General features: G+C 39.0%; 1 protein-coding gene across 1 annotated transcript; it reads right to left on the bottom strand.

Moving 5' to 3' along the window:
• Positions 1 to 1,737: 1,737 nt before the first annotated feature.
• On the bottom strand, positions 1,738 to 6,246 carry LOC131166262 (probable methyltransferase PMT15). Its single transcript, XM_058124640.1, has 6 exons — positions 5,180 to 6,246; positions 3,811 to 4,021; positions 3,406 to 3,703; positions 2,399 to 2,791; positions 2,224 to 2,301; positions 1,738 to 2,149 (listed from the first exon to the last, which is right to left on the bottom strand). The coding sequence occupies exons 1-6, from the start codon at positions 5,870 to 5,872 to the stop codon at positions 1,927 to 1,929; spliced, it is 1,896 nt and encodes a 631-aa protein (XP_057980623.1). The 5' UTR covers positions 5,873 to 6,246; the 3' UTR covers positions 1,738 to 1,926.
• Positions 6,247 to 22,353: the final 16,107 nt, after the last annotated feature.

Genomic DNA, 22,353 nt, shown 5'->3' on the forward strand with positions numbered 1-22,353 from the left:
TAATTTTATAAAAGTATTAGTTCAATATTAATGATAGTATTAAAAAAGTACTACATATGTTATAAGTAATTTATTATATTTAATATATTACCCCTGTTACTTTTCCTTTGGTGTCTATTTACAATATCAAAACATTGCTAGTTTGGCATGTATAAAATATAAATTTGAAAAAATATCCCTTAAAAGTAAATGTTTGATGAATTTAAGATACTATATTATAGGAATAACGCTGTCTAATATGTCAAAATGACAAGAGTAATTTGATTGAAAAAGTTGAATTCGGTACGAATAGGGTTTGATAAAACTTACAAGTAGGGTAGAATGAGAATGAGATGCCCATATTTTGAAGGAATATTTTGTTTTTAGGAATGTCATTAAGATGCTCGCTATGTAAGATTGTCATACCCAAACAAAGGTGATAAAGAAATGAAATTAGTCTGATTAATATAAAAGCAAAGAGTTGTTTCCATAAAACAAAAAATGTATATAGAAGTAATTTTAGAGAGAGAGAGAGAAAAAAAAAAAGACAACTTTAAAGAGAAAAAAAAATAGAAGTGATATCGCTTTTAATTAGATTATTCAACGAGTTGGGCAGTAACCGGGAATATTTATTTAATTTTTTTTTAAAAATTGAAACATATTTAAATAGAATTATTAAGAAAGAATATTGCACTCATAATCTTAGGCTATTAAATTTTTTTAAAAAATAATTTCAAATCTAAAATTTGAAAAAAAGAAAATCTTTTAAAAAAAATACTTTAAATAGATATCTTTCCTATCAAAATAAAAAAAATACATGTCACTTGCCCAAATTTATTTCACCAATTATTTTTTTACAGTTGGGTGTCAGATAGCCTTTTCTTTAGGAATCATTAATACTTAAAACAACTTTAGCTTAAACTTTAAAGTGCATGTTTGGCAATGACTCATTTCGTCAACCCTAAATAAAATTATAACACTCAATAAAATGGTAACATAACCTAATTCAAACTTATAAGATGATTTTTTATTGAGAAAGGGCACTGAGCTAGGCACCTAAGTCTCTCGGGTCTCCCTTTTTTTTTTTTTTTTTTATTGTTTTAATATTTTCTAAAATGGTTCCTCAATAAATGCACTCCTAAATACTATTTCAAACAACAAATGAAGATGGTGTGCAATCAATATAATTATTAAATTTTATTTTATTGACTCGTACATTGAATTTGTTTAGTTGTGAAATATATTTTTTTATTTTTATTTTTTTTAAATATATATATATATAATTTTTTAGCATTTGTATATTTTTGAAAAATATATATTTAATGAACCAATCATACCCTAGGTCCAAAACATTATCCCTCACCATCCCCTGTTAGTGTCTGCTCACATACACGGCACGTGCTACTCACATGCAACAATTTAGGTATTCTGTATAGGTTTTACAGAATAAAAAAAGGTGCAGCCTTGGCCATGTCCAAATTCAAGCCCACATCCCACGTCCACTTTCAGTCTCAGCTCCAAGGCCATTCTAAATTAAGAAGGCGAGAGAGATAGCATCAGCATGTGGCCTAGGCTGCTCACCTTGACTTCTGAACATGCCGCACGTGAAATTCACTTTCTCAGTTCAGTTTCTAGGATCATCCACGAGCCTACAAGTCATATTATATCTCCATGATCATCACCATGTTTGTTTGGTTGACGAGAAAATTTGGTCATCAGAAACACTTACACACCAGCTGGCCGGGTAAGGCAATCAACTTCAATTCTGAACTCGTTGCTACAAATTTCATTTCTTAAAAAGTTACCCAAAAGTATTATTGGATTTGAGAAATTGGTGTATACACACTGTAAAACCCCAAAAAAGGGTTAATTTTTTTTTTTTTTCACTTTTTTATAAAGAATTAGCAATACCCAAAAAAACAAAAGAAGGTACTTAAGCTGTTATTGCTATCCTTTTTTATTTGGGGCTGTCCAATACAGCTTAACAGCAACAAGAAGCTTCTCTCTCTCAAGGGGTCCGTCTTCATGGTCTACAACTCTGCTATTCCATTGCATTCCATCTATAATGTTCTTGATCTTCACCAACTCATCGACATCGTCCCGGAAAATTACGCTACCTTCCGGCCGTAAAATTCTATCCATCTCCAACAGAATATCTTCCATTTCGCACCTGTAACATGAAGTATTTGCGAATGACAATGGAACTTGATTAGATTAATGAACAATTTATATTAACGATATTACCTGTCTTTGTAAAGGCTAAAAACTGAATCGGCATGAATGAAATCGTAAGTCCTTGGATAAGTCGACATGCCCTCGCACCTGAAAGAAACAAATTCATAGCAAAAAAGAACTTCCGTCATCAAAACAACAAAGAAAATCTTAATATTATGATGGGGATTCAAGAAATATTTCATACCAGTTCTGATATGTACCGATCAATCCACGCTCGTAAATGACTCCTAGGGTGTCTATCTTTGCCTCAACAGGGACAACATTCATGACCCAGACAGGATCTTGGATGAGGGCAGCTGCAAACCCTCCCAAGTATGAGTTCATGTCAAGCAAGTTACGGTATCTTCCTCGCTGTGCCAGCTGATTGTCCAAAGCCTTATAATGGGATAGTCTCCTCCTCCATAACGCTGAATTGTCTCTGAAGATCTCTGCAGTAATCCCATCCAAGCTTCCGCTGCTAATCCTTGGAGGGGTTGAAGTCAATCTCTCTGGCCATTTTGCTAACTGGCCGCCGGCGATGTCTTTTATGTCAGACACTTCAGGCAATGGGGTTAAGCAGGCCTCCATTGTGGTGTACCTGCAAATAAGAAAAAAATTGAATGATTGAGATGGAAAGCCAACTGCACATAAACACAAAACTCCATTGCAATTCAATGTGTTAAACTGCGAGTAAAAGCCATAGGAGACATAAAACATGCCACACGCACACACACAGGAAGAAATAATTCATTAGCTAGGAAGGATCATGATGAAGGGAAGCCAGAATCTTAGAATCACCATCCAACTTCTGTTGCTATTAGTTCTATTACTTTTTTCTTTCTGTGAACCAAGAAACGCATCTGAATCCCGATGGCTGCTAACCTTTGTCATCCAAATTCTATTACTTTTTTCTTTCTGTGAACCAAGAAAGGCATCTGAATCCCAACGGCCGCTAGTCTTTGTCATCCAAATGGTTTTGGTATCGTACCTCTGAATTTTCTAACAATGAGAAGAATTTACTTTGCTTGGAGAGATAAAATGTTTTCTAAAAAAAATGTTAAAAGTGGAAAAAAAGAAAAGAGGGCGCAGGGGAATTTTCCTTCTTATAGAATCTTGGGGGGTGTCTTGGAGAAATAGGCCAGTGCAGAATGTGTTTGGAACTTGTTAGACAAGCCAAAAAAATTTGGGAAGCAATAACGAATGCGAAATTACCACGCCTTGTCTGGATCTTGACCCTCACAAAAGGGCGGGTTTTTGAAGACTCTCCTATTCATTTTGCAGTGAACATGATTTGTGGGTTTCTGCCATATAGCAATGTCTCCCTTCTGTACAAATTTCTTCCAGCATAAACTTCTTGCCACATCCTCAATGGAAGATTGTTCAGCGTGCAGGTCTTCAGATGTTCGGTTCCATCCTTTCCAGCGCCTTCCCCAGTTTATTGGTGGCCCTGAGAGGATCCAATACCCACCAGGTCGTAGTATCCGATCAACTTCGATCAGGTAAAGCCCATCTGCACGCTCGTACGCCCACAATCCCAATAAGTTCAAGCTGAATTTCACACTCAAAAATGAACTATAAAAATGAACTTCATTTGAATGTACATGGGACTTGGATTACCATACTGGCCCCAAGGAATAAGGCATCGAGAACAATGAGCCATGTCAAAAGCTCTTGATGGGTAAGGAAGCCTGTTGGAGGCAAGAATTCCAATCAATGCAGGAACTCCTCGCTCGAGAGCAAACTGCACTTGAGCTTGATGGGTGTCTCTCGGTGCAAATGACATGGTTAGGATGTCTCGCGACAGAAGATAAGCTCCCCAACTTGCAACCTGCAACATTTAAGACTAACATATTACTGATATAATTTTTTTTTTTTTCAAACCATTCATCTCCTTATTTGTGAATTAATATATTTTCATCACAGTGCTTTCTCTCCTTCTAATCAGAACACTTTAAACAATTAAGCTCCATCAATGGAAAATCAAAGCTTTGAAAAAAAAAAAGTTAGCTGCAATTCAAAACCACCATGTGGTGTGGGTTGAACACCACTTCAGTGAGTCCAAATACGAAGATGACACTAAGTGATTGGTGGGTTCTAAATCCTACAAGAAGGGACGGTTCTTCCTAACTGTGAGTGAAAGGGTAAAAGAGATGAAGGTAACCCTCCACAAAAATAAATAAATAAACAATTAACCGATCTCCTCCATAAATGTCTTCACTATGGAGAGTTATGAAATTGTAACCAGCAGAACTTCAATTTTCTTAAGATACAATTAACAAAACAGGGATTTGAAATTTGTCTCCACTTCATAGCTCATCTTCTCTGCCACTGAATAGGTAAAAGTAAATACAAAAAAAGGATGAATTGGTTGAAATTTGAACTAATTAATAAGAAAATCATTGAACACAAAATACAGAAAAAAAAGGGGATGAATTTGATAAAAGTTTGGACCGTTTGGTGAAACAGGGAAATTAGCTGTCTTGTAAATAAGTAAATTTCAAAGCATTAAAGCTACTTAAATTCTGCCACAGTTTCAGCAATTATGGCAAGTTTCGCCCAAGACCTAAACAGTGTACCTAGAGATTCATGCTGTTTGAACCTTCCAACCACATCCATCCAAAACATATATCATTTTGAGATGAATTTCTACCTTTCTCCACCCCCCACTTGCAATCAACTTAAGAAAGAAAATATTTTATAAAAGCTTGCACAAGAAATTTCCTCTGCTTTCCTAGAAATTTCCTCTTCCTCTGTTCTCTTCCCCTCTCTCCCTATACAAAACTTCCAAGTACAGAAGCCAGATTACTCAAAACTTCAACAATGTAAGATCAGACAAAAAAAATCAGAACACATTCCAAAAACATGTACGTACCTATAAAATGTCTTATATCCAAAAAAACGACTGGGTGGGTGGCGGGTCAAGCATGACCCCGTTGTTTGGGTTATAGGAAAGACGAAAGATGATGAGAATTAAGTTTATACGTACCCCACAGCCAGTATCAATGGCTGTCCGGATCGACCCATCTCTGAGATTGATCAGCTTTCCAATGTCGTCAATGTAAGCGTCAGCACCGTTGGGGAACATGGTCCCCCCACCGGGAAACTTGAACCGTTTTCCTTGGAATCGTATCCAATTCTGACCCGCTTTCTCCACTGTCAGCTCCTTGTGCGGAACGTTAGCGTACCACACAGAGTCGCGGCTCTCCGGCCACCGGACGGGCACCCTATAGCCGTGCGGCGCCGGCACACGGCACTTCAACCTCTCCCCACGCGCCGGGCAATGCCTCTCTCTGTACACTAGCCTGTCCCTCGGGAACTTCAGAGACCTCTTGGGGTCCTCGCACGGCGTGTACTCGCTGTACTTGGGATCACACGGCGGGATTTGTACGACACGCGCCGCTGTCGACTCAGGGGAGAGCTCTGCTTCGGCTTTGTGGTGCGCCGCGAAGTCGAGGACCTCGAGTTTGGCCATCTGGGCGGTCGCGTTTCTCACCTGGGCGCACGAGATGCCGGCGAGATAGCCGGAGGAAGCGCCAGCGCCAGCGCCGGAGCCCCGGTGCTGCCAGATTCCGATGAGGTAGGAGAGCGTGCAGAGGACGGCGATGAAGGCCAGGTAGTAGAGATTGGCCTTCTTGCTTTTGGAAGCGAAATACTGAGGTGGGTTGAAGCAATTACCCATGGCCGACGAATCCTCGATAATTAAGCTCGCAGGTCAGAGATCAGTTCTTCATTCGGGTTTGCAAAGTTGGTCTTGGAAATTGGTCCTAATTGAACAGAGATATAGAGGGTTCTGGTCAATGTTTTGGACCTGGAAATCTCCGTTTGCGGGCGGACGAGAGAGAGAGAGAGAGAGAGAGAGAGAGAGGATCAGAGGACTGATGTGGTTCTGGCGGGTTTAAGGAGAGGCGGAAGGGAACAAGAGCCCACGTCGGGGGTGGGCGCAACGCGCCTAGGCTGCCTCTTGAGGGAAGTCAGAGGGGGGGCTCCATAAGGGGACTGATTGTGTTTGGGGCCGGTGGGGATTGGAGGGTCAGGGCTCCATGCTGGAATATTAATTGATACGATAGAAGCAACGTCTACTATATGAAAGGGACGCCCCACAAAATTTAATGTGAATTATACGTCAACTGAAAACTAATTAATGAGGGGAATTTATATTTTTATTCTATAATTGTTTCAAAGATTATTCTTTTTAGGATTCAAAAAAAGAATAAATTATTATACGTCAACTTAAAACTAATTAAATTTTGAAAAGTTTAGTGTCTTTTATTTTTTTTTTAATTTTTATAATAAAAATTTATTATATGTTTGAGGATATGAGAAGGGAGTGACAATAAACTGAAATTTCTCACTTCATTTTTTATTTTATTTTTTTCATAACTTATTCAACTATATCACCAGTTTTTCAAATGATTATCTCTTTAGGAGTGACGCATATTTTATTAGATTTTTATTTTTTTAATAGCAATTCAAAAAATTTAAAGTTTAGTCGCTCAAAAAAAAATAAAAAATGAAGAAGCTGCAACAGCCTCCCGTAGCCCTTCTTCGCCTGCAACAGTCTCTCGGTTCTTCATCGTCATCTTGGTTCTTCCGTCCCTGGAAGCCGCCGCCCCTTCCAAGACGAGAGCCTGCATTACCAGCGTCTTCACCTCCTAGACGATGTGCCGGAAACCCTTTTTGGCGTAGGAGTTGAGCAGCGCCGCCGTGGCCTGGTTTAGCAACCTGGCGAAGGCGTTCTCCACGTTGTCGTTTCGAGTGGCAGCCTCCATCAGCGTCAAATCCCACCTGTACTGCTCGAACGCCTTCGACCCGAACACCTTCGACACCGTCGACGCCGCCGGCACCATCCTCGGCCACGCTTCCCTCCTCTCGCTCCAGTACTTGTCACCTGAACCATCACCACCCCTGTGTAAGACTCACTGATTTGACTCGTCCCTGAGTTTGACTCAATTTTTGCCAAAAAATTGGGGGTTGGGGGAGTGACTTACTGGGGAGTGCATCTTCCTCTGGATCTTGAATAGAAAAACCCAGGCGTTGGTTTGCTGTTAGCTGCTGGAAAGAGAAAAATAAAGAGAAGAAGAACGAGTCGACTCAGTATTGGCTTGTCGTTGGCTCCTGTCGCCCTTTTCGGTTTGGTATAGAATTTTGAACTTGGAAGTTGGAGATTTGGAGCCGTTGCCGCCGAGGACAGATCACGGTAACTGCACGCTGTCGCTGCTCAGTGAGTCGCCAAACAATGCAGGTCAGTCTCTTTTCCATTTAGAAAAGTTTAGCTTTAATCTCAATATAGTGCAATACAGTGTCATCTCTCGCCGATGGCTACACTGTCGGCGGAGAATGCCATCCAGGCTAGTCCCGGGGTGCAGTCGTATGCAAGTTGTGAGTAAAAAAGTGTAGATGTCTGCGTTCAAAATTCTTATGAGATTGCCCATTAATATCAATGGGAAATTGAGATTTATTTTCTTAGAAGCAGAGATAGTTAAAGTTGAGGAAGAATTTCATTTTACATTAGTAATGAAATTTTTTAGGAATCGACTATCGATTGTGAAAACGTGGGGTTTGACGGAAATTCCAACGATTAGTGTTATGGATGATTATCATGTGTTAATTCACATGAAAAATGAACGTGACTTTCTGCATGGTTGGGCAAGGGAAGGTAGAACTATAGAAGACAATTCTTTTTGGCTCTTCAAGTGGACCAAGGATTTTGATACCAAAAAAGAATCTCCATTGGCTCCTCAATGGATTTTCTTACCAGGGTTACCAATGCATCTTTACCGAACGGATTTTCTCCAAATAATAGCGACTCGCTTTGGTCGTTATCTTGGAACTGATAATGCAACAATCAACTGTATGAGAGCATCGGGAGCACGTATTTGTGTGGAAGTTGACGTAACAATGGAGTCGATAAAGGGATTTCCTCTTGTTTTATCTTTGAAACAATCTATTTGGCAAGAGGCCAAATATGAAAAGATAGGTTTTTTCTGCACTAAATGTTGCAGGCAAGGACATACCTCGATTGTTTGCAGGGTGGAAGAGAAGCGAAGGAAGGATGAAAAATATAAAAAAAAGAAGATATGGAAACCAAAAACTAATGACGGTGTAATAGAAATCGATACCGACGTAGATAAAGGGGCAAAGAAGGTGGTGTAAGAAGCAAGACCCATTAATATGTATATGACGAAGCAGATTAATGATAGGGGCTCTGAAATAGTTGAAATTCCTGTGGTTCAAAGAAAAGGGGATCATGTAAGGAAAAATTCTGATATACCGCAAAGAGGATTAGAAATAATGGGAATGAAAGTTCAACAGAAAGGAATGAAGCGAAGTGTGGAGAAGTCAGGTGTGATGATGATCCTCGAATTTCAAATGATGAACTTATATCTCAAGAGGAAGTGGATCACGTGGGTAGTTTTAAACTGACTGAAGGTGGGGACCAAGGTTTGCATCAGGAGGAATTGGCTCGGGGTTATTCGTCTAAGAGGGAGGAAGGTGAAATATCAGTTTGAAAGGGCAAAGAAAAAAATGTATGAGTTTGATACAAGGCAGGATGAATTTCCATAAAAAATTATGTGAGGAAATCTCAGAGGGTTCTCATCCGACCGCATAAATTAAATTTATGACAGATACAATTCTTTTCTGGAATATTAGGGGGTTGGGCAGGTCTAGAGGCAGGTTAAAGAAGCTAACTAAAAAGTTTAATGTTATGTTGTTTGCTATTTCAGAACCGTTCGCGACTGAGGAGCGGATGGTAATGCTGGGTAATTTTCTGAATTATCACCATTTTATATCTAATGAAAATCAGGGCGATAAATTGTGGCTGTTTTGGAAGGATATAAATGCCTTTGAGATGATCTCAATCACGACTCAGAAGATTTTCGAGTGGTTTTTTAAGGAAGGATAAAGAATTTTGGTGATTTTTTTCTATGCCAAATGTTCTTATGTTGAAAGAAGAGAGTTGTGACAGCAATTGGAGGAGTGTCAATCAAATCTTCCTTGGTTTGTCCTGGGTGATTTTAATGACATTCGAACGGATACCGAAAGAATTGGTGGAAATCCAAGACCAATGTTACCTATGATGGAGTTTAATGATTGCTTAGATCATTGTGGTCTTTTTGATTTATCAAACACAGGCTCACGAATGTCGTGGTGCAATGGCCATGAAGGGGTGGCTCATAGTTGGGCTAAGCTTGATCGTGTTCTTATTAATAATGGTTTTTCCAACATATATGGTTCGACTCAATTCAAATATCTGAGTCAGAAATCCTCAAATCATAGCCTTATGGTGGTGTATACAAATCGTCTTTCTCTCGGTATGACTCCACCCCATTTCAATTCTTGAATATGTGGAACTCGCATGATATGTTCTTGTCGTGTGTTAAAGATGCCTGGGTTAGGAATGACTCGGCCTCGGGTCTTTTGAAACTTTCTATTCACCTTAAGAGAACTAAAGTTGCATTACGTGCATGGAATAAAAATGTATTTGGGAGAGAGGGAGAAAATTTAAAAGCTTTTGAGGAAAGGATGTAATATTTAGAAAATCAACTGTAAGCAGGTTTTTCTAAGGACGTCGAAGCTGATTACTTAACTACTAAGTTGGAAATTCAGGTGTGGGAGAATAGGGAAGCATCTCGCCTAGGAAAAATTGCGAAAAAAAAAAATGGTTGATTGAGGGGGATCAAAACTCTAAATTTTTCCATTCAGTTATCAATCAGAAGCGGAATAAGAGTCGTATAGACTGTATGTTTATGAACGACGAGAGGATATTGGAGGGTGCGGAAGTAATTCATAATGAAGCAGCTGTTTTTTTCCAGAATATTCTTTTAGAATCTTCAGCGGTTGAACCATGCAATCTCTCCGAGTTAATTCAAAGGAAAATTTTAGATGTTGAGAATAATTTCCTTTGCGCCGAATTGGCAGAAGAAGAAGTTCAAAGAGCAGTGTTCTCTATTCTCAAAGAAAGCAGTCCGGGACCGGATGAATTTGGCTATGAATTTTATAAATCTTGCCGGGACATTGTAAAAAAAGATCTCTTGTATGCAGCAATGGATTTATTTTCAGGGCACTACGCTTTCCAAGTTTTTTTCCTCTTCGTCTATTGTTTTAATTCTGAAGGTGGATAAATCTTCTAGTTTTGATAAATTCCGGCCTATTAGTTTATGCTCTGTGGCTTATAAAATTGTTTCCAATATTATTGTTTTTAGACTAACCGAGATTGTTGACAAGTTGGTCTCGCATGAACAAGGCTGTAGTGACCCGAAGAATAATATTATTTTAATAATAAAGAGGAAGGAAAATGGAAACAGGAACAGAAGGAGGCAGGAGCGTTCGTCGACAACATCACATTTTGGAGATAATAATAATAATAACAATAATTTCAAGGAATTGCCAGGATATTCGTCGACGAATACAGGGTTTTGTCGACGAGTGCATAAGGAAATTTGTCGACGAATACAGGATTTCATCGACGAGAAAATACCGAGCGAAGAATGGGCTGCTCTGAATTTCATCAACGAATACAGGGTTTCGTCTACGAATTTAATGAAGGACTCGTAGACGAATTTGGCCTTGTAAATAGAGCAAACTCAGATTTTTATTCAAATTTCAGTCTTTTCTCTCTCTCCTACGAATCCTCTCACTTCTCTCTTCATTTTCGGCCCCGCCAGACTTCGAATCGAAGATCTGAAGCCACCACGACGTTCCTGGCGGAGTTCTCTTCAAGTTTGCTATGACAGATCGTCGGTGGGATCAAGTTGGATTTCATCCCAAATTCAGGGTAAGACCTTTTAGCCCATTTTTGGCCTTCTGACAGTTATAGGAAATGATGTAGGCGAAAAAATACTGATATTTTGTTCTGACAAACGTTATTTTCAGGGTGTTATGTAGGAGGCCCTGCGGGTGTTAGACTAGTATACCATAGGGGCTTTCCAGTAGTCAGGTAAGGGAAATATGCTATGTTAGGTATTTTTTAAAATATTATGCAGTTTATTAAATTGTGAAAATTATGTATTAAAGTATGGTGTGACTTGAGTATATGAATATAGTACGGAGATATGTTATACAAATTTCAGTATCATGATTTTTACGTATTTTAGTTCATGATTATACGAATTCTAATACTATGATTATACGAACTTCAATATTATGATTATGCAGTCTTCAGTATTATGATTATGCAGTTCTCAATATTATGATATATGGATTACAGTTACAGTTTATTCAATATCATGGTTATTACAGTTATTTCAGAATCATGGTAAATTAGATAGTTGTATATAGAGATATATTATATAGTATCAGACCCTGTTGGACCATACTATTACAGAGCACGGTACCATTGCTACAGATATAATGTTATGTTATGAGTGCAGCCACCTATTGAGATAATACATGGTAGTAGGTTGATCACCTAGGCCCTTGATGTGGACAGGCTCCCTATCAGATATGAGTTGAGGTGGGCAGATCAGACCGATAGAGTATAATGATTTATTCCTAATTGGCCAACCAAGGTAAATCCCGCCTACAGGCCACACAACCATGTCATGAGGGGTTAAATCATGACACACAGTTATCCACAGGGAAAGTTTTCAGTTTACTATTATGTATGTATAGATTTACAGAAACAGGGAACATATTTATGTACACTAGAAGTATTTTAAATAGTAACCTGCAACACTGTTATGTAAAGCAACATGGAAAGGGTGATGTATTTTATTACTTGTACTGTACTTACGTATCCAGTTATACATGATTATATGAAACATATTTTCATGATATAGTAGCTCATTTGCCACACACTAGTAATAGCATATTTCTTCTTACTAAGCGTTGACTTATCCCAGTGTTGAATCATTTTTCAGGTGATCCAAGTAGGCGAGCAGACCAGACTCGCAGATATAGGGGCTTCAGTAGTGCCCTGTCAGTGAAGTGAGTATTGTGGAGGATTTTTATATATTCTAGCATAGTTGAGGATATTTTGGGAACAGTGATCTATGTATATTTTGGAAAACATGTTAGTACTCTAGTATTGTATTGTATATAATTATATATGGTTATGTTTATTTGATTCTGCTTCTTGCTGCTTAGGTTAATGATTGGGTTTACCCCTAGTATGGTATTAGAGCATGTAGATTATCATAGTATATATATATCTATATATAAAACCAGTTTATTAAGCAGGTCGTTACAAAGGCGCTTTTATTCTTGGGCGTAGTATTTTTGAAAATATTACACTTGCTTAAGAAATGGTTTAGTATTTGCACAAAAAAAATAGCCAACGTCAATGTGATGGTAAAACTCGATATCGCTAAGGCTTATGACATAGTGAATTTGAATTTTCTTTTGGAGGTTCTTAAGACTTTTGGTTTCTTTGAGAGATTTTGCAAGCTCATAAAAAATTGGGTGGAGTCCTTATGGTTTTCTATAATGACCTCAAATTCCTTAATAGAAAATGAAATATAATAAATGGAAAAGTCGACCCGAACCCGTAGGTAATGGGGACACCAATCAATCACAGCGGAAACCTAAACAACAGCAAGTATAAAATCTCAATCATCCATCCATAAAGCATAATACCAGAGTTATATACATTCCCAAAATTTCTGTATTAATTTACATTCATCCACAATATTTCAAAATACACCTAGGATCCCATAACCAAAACAATTTTGATCCTAGTACATTGTTTACCCTCCTAACGGGGTAACTTAGTAAGCTCAATGGCGGCCACGACTCGCCGGTCACTTAGGGTCTCCTGAAAAATTAATTAATGTTGGGGTGAGACACATCTCAGTAAGGGAAAATAAACTAAATACAGCTGTGTGGCGACATGAATATTTAATGCAATTATACATATACAGTACATTTCATATTTTTGTAAACGTTCATCATATTGTACTGAATAATTACATGCTTTCATATTTTCTAATAAGTCATATTGTACATAAAATATCTGTTATAACTGATAATACTGAAAACATACTCAGGATGAATAGCTAACTAATGTCATGTATTACCCCTTATGACGGGTTGTGCAGCCCGAAGGCGGGACTTAACAATGGCTGGCCGACCACTGCCAAGTCAAATATGTCTGTAAGTACGATGGGCCCGCCACATCCTAATTTGGACTGTCAGGTGGACGTCTACAATTCTACACTGAAGCCACACCGACTATCCATCTCCCACCCCATTGTGGGGTGGTTAGTACAAGTCTGAACATAGATATCTGATCTATATAGCTACGGTACCGAGCTCCTGAAACTGAACTAAACTAACATCTGGGTTTTGATAACATATAATATGTGATAATATAGCATCTTTCATAATTACAGCCTTGTGCCGAACATTTCATAATTACGCCCTTGTGCCCAAATCATACATAAATACGGCTTTACGCTGAAATCATACATAAATACGGCCTTGTGCTGAAATCTTTTCATATATGTATATCATTCTGAAAATAATCAATTTATCATGCATTTTCAACATCATAAGGTACTGCATTCTTTCATAGTTTCTCAAAACATATCCCATTCGTATCATTGTCATGTCTTGATATTCTTTCATGTAAAATAATATTCATGCCACACATTTGCTGTATAAAACCATACATTGCATTCTAAAATCATACTTTCCGGCATCTCATATATATATATACATTTTAACATAGTAGTGGTATTTTTCTCAAACGTATATTTCCTTCGTAATCTATAGATATAATACATGCTTTCTAGAAAATAACTTTTCTCATAAATAATAATAATTTGCATGAAAATAACTGCTTTAGTTTATTCCCTTACCTGGCTACTGAGAAAGCTCCTAAAATATCTTGGTCTAACACCCGTAGGGTTTCCTAATCAACACCCTGAAAATGAAAACTTCTAGTACTAAACTTTAGTATTTCTACGTGTATATCATTTCCTATAACTACCGTAAGATCAAATTTGGCTTAAAAAGCCTTACCTCAACTCAGGGATGATTTCTAACTTGCTTTCACCAGCGATCCGCTCTGGAAGATTTGGAGAGAACTTTCCCAGGAGCGTCGTGGTGACTTCGGATTGTTGAATCAGCGTAAATCTGGTCCAAAATCGATGAAAGAGAGAGAGAGAGAACCGAATGGAGGAGAGAGAGGAGAGAGATTTCTAAATTGTGAAGTAAAAATCCAGATTTTAGATATTTATAGAACTGGATTCGTCGATGAGCCACGTCATTCGTCGACGAGTTCTTTAATAATTTCATCGATAAAATCCACTCCTCGTCGACGAAATTCAGACAACTGAAAATCTTTCTCGGTATCTCCTCGTCGACAAATCTTGCTTTCGTTGACGAATTCTTTTATACCCTTGTCGACGAATCCCCTATGTTCGTCGACGAGTCCTCTGGTAATTTCTCTTCCTCTTTATTATTTTAATTACCATTTTATTCGGGTGGTCACATTTTCTATTTTGATGAACGGAACCTTTAAAGGGTTTTTTTTTTTCAATTTAAGTGTAACGACCTCAAATTTCTTACTTTAAAGTGAAACATAATAAATAAAATGGTCAACCCGAACCCGTGAGTAGCGGGGACACTTGTCAATCATAGCGGAAACCTAAGCAGCAGTAAGTATAAAATCTCAATCATCCAACCATAAAACATAATACCAGAGTTTACTACATCATCAAAATACTATATTTGTATACATCCTCCAAAAAGTCAAATTAACAATAGGATCATATAACAAAAATCTCCTGATCCTAGTTCAGCGCTTACCCTTTTAGTAGGGAAGCTTAACCCACTCAACAGCGGCCTTGACCCGCCGGTCCCTCTAGGTTTCCTGAAAATCATTTAATGTTCGGGGGTGAGACACTTCTCAGTAAGAGAAATAAACTAAATACAGTTGTGTGGCAACATGAATATACACTGCAGTTATATATATCCAATACATTTCATACATCTGTAAATATTCGTCATAGCATACTGAATCATCATATACTTTAATATTTTTCTAGTAACTCATATCATTCATAAATCGTCTATTATATTTGATAGTACTGAAAACATATCCAAGATGAATAGCTAGCTAATGTCATATATTACCCCCCATAACGGGTTGTGTAACCTGAATGCGGGACCCGACAATGGCTGGCCGATCACTGCTGAGTAAAAAATGTCTATAAGTACGATGGGCCCGTCACACCTTGGTCCGGATTGCCAGGTGGACGTTCACACTCTACTGAAAGCCACATCGACTATCCATCTCCCACCCCCTCGTGGGGTGGTTAGCACTAATCTGTTCATAAACATCTGATCTGTAAGCTACGGTACCGTGCTCCTAAACTGAACTAAACTAACATCCGGGTTCTAATATCATATAATACATGATAATATAGCATCTTTCATAATTTCATAAATACAGTCTCGTGCCGAACATTTCATAAATACAACCTTGTGCTGATCGTCTTATAAATATGGCCTCGCGCCAAAATCATACATAAATACGGTCTCGTGCTGAACATTTCATAACATTCTGAAAATAAATCAATTATCATGTATTTCAAAATCATCATATACTGCATTATAACGTAGTTTTTGAAAACATGCTTATTCGTAAAATTGTCGTAACATAATACGTTTCATGAAAAATAATACTCATGCCACACAATGCTGAATTAATTCATACGTTCCATCTAAAATTGTAATTCCTATATACAACAGTATTTTCCCAAATATACATTTAATCCATAATAGTCGTGTATAATACATGTTTTTCTGAAAATAATTATAATGATAATTTGTGTGGAAAATAATTGTTTTAGTTTATTCCCTTACCCAGTTACTGAGAAAGCCCCTAAAATATCCTGGTCTAACACCTATAGAATTTCCTGTTCAATACCCTGAAAACGAAAACTTTCAGTATTTTCTACGTGTACATCATTTCTTATAATTATCATAAAATCAAATTTGGCTTAAAAAGCCTTACCTCAACTTAGGGATGATTTCCAACTTGCTTTCACCAGCGATCTGCTCCGGTAGAATTGGAGAGAACTTTCCCAGGAGCGTGTGGTGGCTTTGGATTGTTGAATCGGTGTAAATTCGGCCCAAAATCGATGAGAGAGACAAAGAAAACCGAAGGGAGGAGAGAGAGGAGAGAGGTTGCTTAATAATGAAATTAAAAATTCAGATTTTTAATATTTATAGAACTCGATTCATCAACGAGCCATGTCATTCGTCGACGAATCCTTTAATAATTTGTCGACGAAATTCAGTCCTCGTTGAGGAAATTCAGTCGGCTCAAAACCTCTCTCGGTATTTCCTTGTCGACGAATCCTGTCTTTGTTGACGAAGGCCTGATGATTCCCTCGGTTATTATTTTCAAAGTGTAATGTCGTCGACCTCCTCCTTTTATTATTGTTTTCCATTTCCCTTCCTCTTTATTATTTAAATTCCATTTTTACTCGGGTTGTCACATTCTCCCCTCTTTATTAAATTTCGTCCTCGAAATTTACTATTCATATAATTCATCATCCCTTATTAAGAAAAATGGTCTACTTATTTTATTACTTACCTTCACTTATGGCAGAGGAATACCGTGGTTACAACTCAAGTTCTAAGAGAGTACATATATCAAAAGAAATTTCTCTCGAAACTAAAAGACTACATACTGAACTAAAGTATTACATGTACCTGTAAAAGAAATATTACGTATTTACTTACATTTCTAATTACATTTAAATTTTTTGGAACAGTTGCGGATATTTCTGTATGATCTGTTCCTCAAGTTCCTAAGAAGCCTATTTTATCGCATGATTCCTCCATAGAACTTTTACCAGAGGAATCTTCTTACTATATAATTCCTGTTCCTCTCTTTCTAGAATCTGTATTGGTACCTCCTCATAGACTAGCGAGTCACTGAACTCTAACTCACCATAGTTGATAATATGAGAAGGATCTGAGATGTATTTTCTCAACATAGATATGTGAAATACGTTGTGTATTCTGGATAGTGTAGGCGGCAAAGCTAGCTTTTAAGCCACCGGCCCCACTTTCTCTAAAATCTCAAATAGACCGATAAACCTAGGGTTAAGTTTACCCTTTCTACCAAATCTCATAACTCCTTTTAACGGAACTATCTTCAAAAGTACGTGATCACCCACGTCAAACTCTAAATTCCTAAGGCGATTGTTGGCATAACTCTTCTGTCGGCTCTAAGCGGCATTGATTCTTTCCCTGATAAGCCGAACCTTGTCATATGCCTGCTGCACCATCTCTGGACCCACAACTTGCCGCTCACCCATCTCGTCCCAATACAAAGGAGATTGACATCTCCTACCGTACAGTGCCTCAAACGGTGCCATGCCAATACTGGACTGGTAACTGTTATTATATGCGAATTCTACCAGTGGCATGAACTGAGTCCAACTACCCCCAAAATCTAATACACATGCACAAAACATATCTTCTAGTATCTGTATCGTTCTCTCAGTTTGTCCGTCTGACTGAGGATGGAATGCCGTGCTAAATGATAACTGAGACCCCAGAGCCTCCTACAAGCTCCTTTAAAATCGTGACGTGAATCGAGGGTCTCGATCTGACACAATAGATACAGGCACCTTATAAGAACGAACTATCTCCGAAATGTAAATCTCTGCCAATCGGCTAAGGGAATAACTAATCTTGATAGGGAGAAAATGGGCAGACTTAGTCAACCAGTCTACTATCACCCAAATCGCATTCTAGCCATGTGATGTCGACGGTAGCCCTGAGACAAAATCCATGGAAATATGATTCCACTTCCACTCTAGGATAAATAACGGCTGCAACTGGCCTGCCGGCCTCTGGTGCTCAGCTTTTACCTACTGGCACGTCAAGCACTAGGCTACATATTCGGCAATCTCCCTCTTCATACCACTCCACTAGTAAAACTCCCGCAGATCCCTGTATATTTTCGTACTATCGGGATGAACTGTATACAAAGATTTGTGAGCCTCTTCCAAAATAGTCCTCTTAATGTCAGCATCAGTAGGAACACATAATCTAGAACGGAACCGCAAAGCCCCTTCATCTGAAATGCAGAATTCCTCTCCCTGACCATTCTGCATTCTGTCCATCACCTTTACTAATTCTGGATCTTCTTTCTGGACGACTTTAATTCTTTCCTGTAGTGTAGGCTGCACACTAAACTGGCGATACATACTGAAGTATTACTCTCAATCAATTCAATGCTGAGTCTCTCTAAATCCATAATGATCGGACGCTGGATCTCCATAGCCCTCAATGCTGATACTCTAGACTTCTTGCTCAGTGCATCAACTACCATATTTGCTTTCTCCGGGTGGTAACTGATAGTACAGTCAAAATCCTTAATTAACTCTAACCACCTTCTCTGTCTCATATTCAATTCCTTCTAGGTGAAAAAATATTTTAAACTCTAGTGGTTGGAGAAAATTTCGCACTGCTCGCCGTACATGTAATGCCTCCAAATTTTCAATGCGTGTACCACTACAGCTAACTCAAGATCATGGGTAGGGTAGTTCTTTTCATATTCTTTTAACTGTCTAGATGCATACGCCACTACCCTACCATGCTGCATCAACACACAACCAAGTTCCTTCGAGGACGCATCACTATAGATAGTATAACCCTCACCCCCATACGAGATGATTAATACAGGCACTGTAACTAACCTATGCTTCAGTTCCTAAAAACTCTGCTCACAGCTATCGTCCCATTTGAATCTAGCATTCTTCTTTGTCAGTCATGTCAAAGGTCCTGACAAAGTTGAGAACCCCTCGACAAAACGACGATAATAACTGGCTAACCCCAAGAAACTCCTAATGTCCTAGACTTTCCTCGGTCTAGCCCAGTTCACCACTGCCTCAATCTTACTGGGGTTTACAGAAATTCCGTCTCCTGAAATAACATGCCCCAAAAACACAACTTTCTCGAGTCAGAAGTCACATTTACTGAATTTTGCATACAACTTCTTCTCTCTAAGCATATGCAAAACCTGCCTCAAGTGTATCTCGTGCTCCTCATAGCTCCTCAAATAGACCAGTACATCGTCAATGAGAACAACCACAAACTGATCTAAATATGGATGAAAAATCATATTCATCAAATCCATAAATATCGTAGGAGCATTCGTCAGACCAAATGGCATAAATAGAAACTCATAATGCCCATATCTGGTCCTAAAAGCCGTCTTTGATACATCTTCCACTCTCACCTTTACCTGATGATAGCCTGAACTGAGATCAATCTTGAAATATACCCGTGTACCCTAGAGCTGGTCAAACAAATCATCTATACGGGGTAGAAGATACTTGTTCTTGATTGTCACTTTATTAATCTCTCTGTAATCTATGCACATCCTCATAGACTTGTCCTTCTTCTTTACAAACAACACTGAAGCTCCTCACGGCGATACACTAGGTTGTATGAAGCCCTTATCAAGCAGATCCTGCAACTAATCTTTCAATTCTGCCAACTCTGCTGGCGCCATTCGGTATGGTGCTTTAGAGATCAGCGCTGTACCTGGAGGTAGATCAATAAGGAGATCTACCTCACGATCAGGCAGCAAACCTGGTAATTCATCTGGGAATACATCTGTAAATTCTTTTAGCACAGGCGTATTGATAAGCTTTAATTCATTTTCTGAAATTTCCTTCACAAAAGCCACGAATCCCAAACAGCCATTCTGGAGCAGTCTCCTCGCTTGAACAGCCGAGACTGTCTGAGGTAAGGATTGCATTCGTGACCCTATAAATCTAAATTCTAGTTTTCCTAGAGGTCTGAATATCACTTCCTTTGCACGACAGTCTATAATAGCAGAATTAGCTGCTAGCCAATCGATGCCAAAGATAATATCAAACTTGTGCATATCCAGCACCACCAAATCAGCAGATAAAATTCTCCCCTGAACATCAACTGGACAACCACGGAGCATCCTACTACATCTCACTGTTGATCCGGTCGGTGTCACCACTAATAGTTCAACATCTAATGATTGCGTTTCCACCCCACATAATTTAACACACCCTAAAGACACAAACGAGTGTGTGACACCAGAATCAAAAAGTGCAATAACTTTAAATGAAAACATATTAACTGTACCTGTCACCACATTGCTGGCCGCCTCAGCGTCACCCGACGTCAAAGCGAAAACTCTGGATGGGGCCATATTCCTCTACTGGCCGCCTCGTGGTGCCTGGTAACCTCCTCGTGCAGGTCTAGGAGCAGGAGCAGCACCAATCTATATCGGACACTCCCTCATCATATGTCCTGGCTCCCTGCACCTATAGTAGACACCTCGCCCGGCATAACACTCCTCCAGGTGTCTCTTCCTGCAAGATGGGCAAGCTAGAGATGACTGTACACCTTGGAAACAGCGATTCCTGATCTCCTGTCTCTGGTCTCTATAATAGCCACCTCTCTTCCATGAACCACGTCCAACCCCTTGCTGGGAACCAGAAGGTATGGATCTCTTCTTCTGCCTCTGCTCCTCAACCTCCAATCGCTCACCAATCTCTGCTATAGTGGCTCTATCCACTAGTTCAGCAAAATCCTGCAACTTCAGAATCAACACCTATTTATAAATTTCTCTCCTCTGACCTCTCTCAAACTGTCGTACCTTCTTTACCTCATCTGGAATGATGTACGAGGTGAAGCGAGATAGCTTGATGAACCTTGCCATGTACTGCTGTACTGACAGCTGTCCCTGCTTCAGATTCAGGAACTCCTCAATCTTAGCCTCCTTGGACGAGGCTGGAAAATACCTGTCGAAGAATATTTCTTTAAACCGCTCCCACGTCATCTCCACAAGTATAGTCCTCTGCTGCTCTAAAAGTCTCACTGCTGACCACCATCTCTCGGCTTCCCCAGTCAGTCTATAGGTGGCAAACAACACCTTCTACTCCTCTGATCACTGCAGCACTGCAAATATTTCTCTATCTCCTGCACCCAATTTTCAGCATCTGCAAGTTCTGTCCCTCCTGAGAAAGCTGGAGGACTCATCTTAATAAATTTCTCAATCGAACTACCGTGGCTTGCCGATGGACCACCCGGTTCTTTTGAACTCCTGGCAATTTCTGCCATAACCTGCTGTGCCACATTGCATAAAACGACATCTGAATCATTACCCGCAGCTCCTGAGGGTCTAGCTCCTTCACTCCCACTGGCGTTGGCACTATTGCCATCAATGTCCATCCGGAAAAACATGTAACTTAACTCAAAACCTCCTTCTCTATACATACCACTCAACTCATATGGTATATTCTCCTATTTAATTCATCTTTCCTGATCTTAATTCAAGGTTCAATCCTGCAACCTAGATACCCAACCAGACGATAGTTTACAATGACTTTCCTGAAATCATCACCCCAGGAAAATCACACAAACCACCACGGAAGTCCTGCATCTAGCCTACAAAACCAGACCTCAATTCCCCTCATCCTATACTCTGGTATTATTATTGCTGCACTCTAGAGTCTACAGAACCTAGTGTCCTAGGCTCTGATACCAAATGTAACGACCTCAAATTTCTTACTTTAAAGTGAAACATAATAAATAAAATGGTCAACCCGAACCTGTGGGTAGCGGGGACACTTGTCAATCACAGCGGAAACCCAAGCAGTAGTAAGTATACAATCTCAATCATCTAACCATAAAACATAATACCAGAGTTTACTACATCAACAAAATACTGTATTTATATACATTCTCCAAAAAGTTAAAATAACACTAGGATCATATAACAAAAATCTCCTGATCCTAGTTCAGCGCTTACCCTTCTAGTAGGGAAGCTCAACCCACTCAACGGCGGCCTTGACCCTCAGATCCCTCTGGGTATCCTGAAAATCATTTAATGTTCGAGGGTGAGACACTTCTCAGTAAAGGAAATAAACTAAATACAGTTGTGTGGAAACATGAATATATAATGCAGTTATGCATATACAATACATTTTATACATCTGTAAATATTCGTCATAACTTACTGAATCATCATATACTTTCACATTTTTCTAGTAACTCATATCATTCATAAATCGTATGTTATATCTGATAGTACTGAAAACATACCTAGGATGAATAGCTAGCTAATGTCATGTATTACCCCCCATGATGGGTTGTGCAGCTCGAAGGCGGGACCCGACAATGGCTGGTCGATCACTGCCGAGTAAA

The sequence above is a fragment of the Malania oleifera genome, chromosome 10 (assembly GCF_029873635.1).
Source record: "Malania oleifera isolate guangnan ecotype guangnan chromosome 10, ASM2987363v1, whole genome shotgun sequence".
Taxonomy (NCBI): domain Eukaryota; kingdom Viridiplantae; phylum Streptophyta; class Magnoliopsida; order Santalales; family Ximeniaceae; genus Malania; species Malania oleifera.

Coding starts and splice junctions, on each gene's coding strand:
- LOC131166262 (XM_058124640.1), bottom strand. CDS start 5,872: ATGGGTAATTGCTTCAACCCACCTCAGTATTTCGCTTCCAAAAGCAAG. Junction 2,792..3,405: donor CAAGATCCAGACAAGGCGTG/GTAATTTCGCAT, acceptor TCTTATTTGCAG/GTACACCACAATGGAGGCCT. Junction 2,302..2,398: donor ATCGGTACATATCAGAACTG/GTATGAAATATT, acceptor TGTTTCTTTCAG/GTGCGAGGGCATGTCGACTT.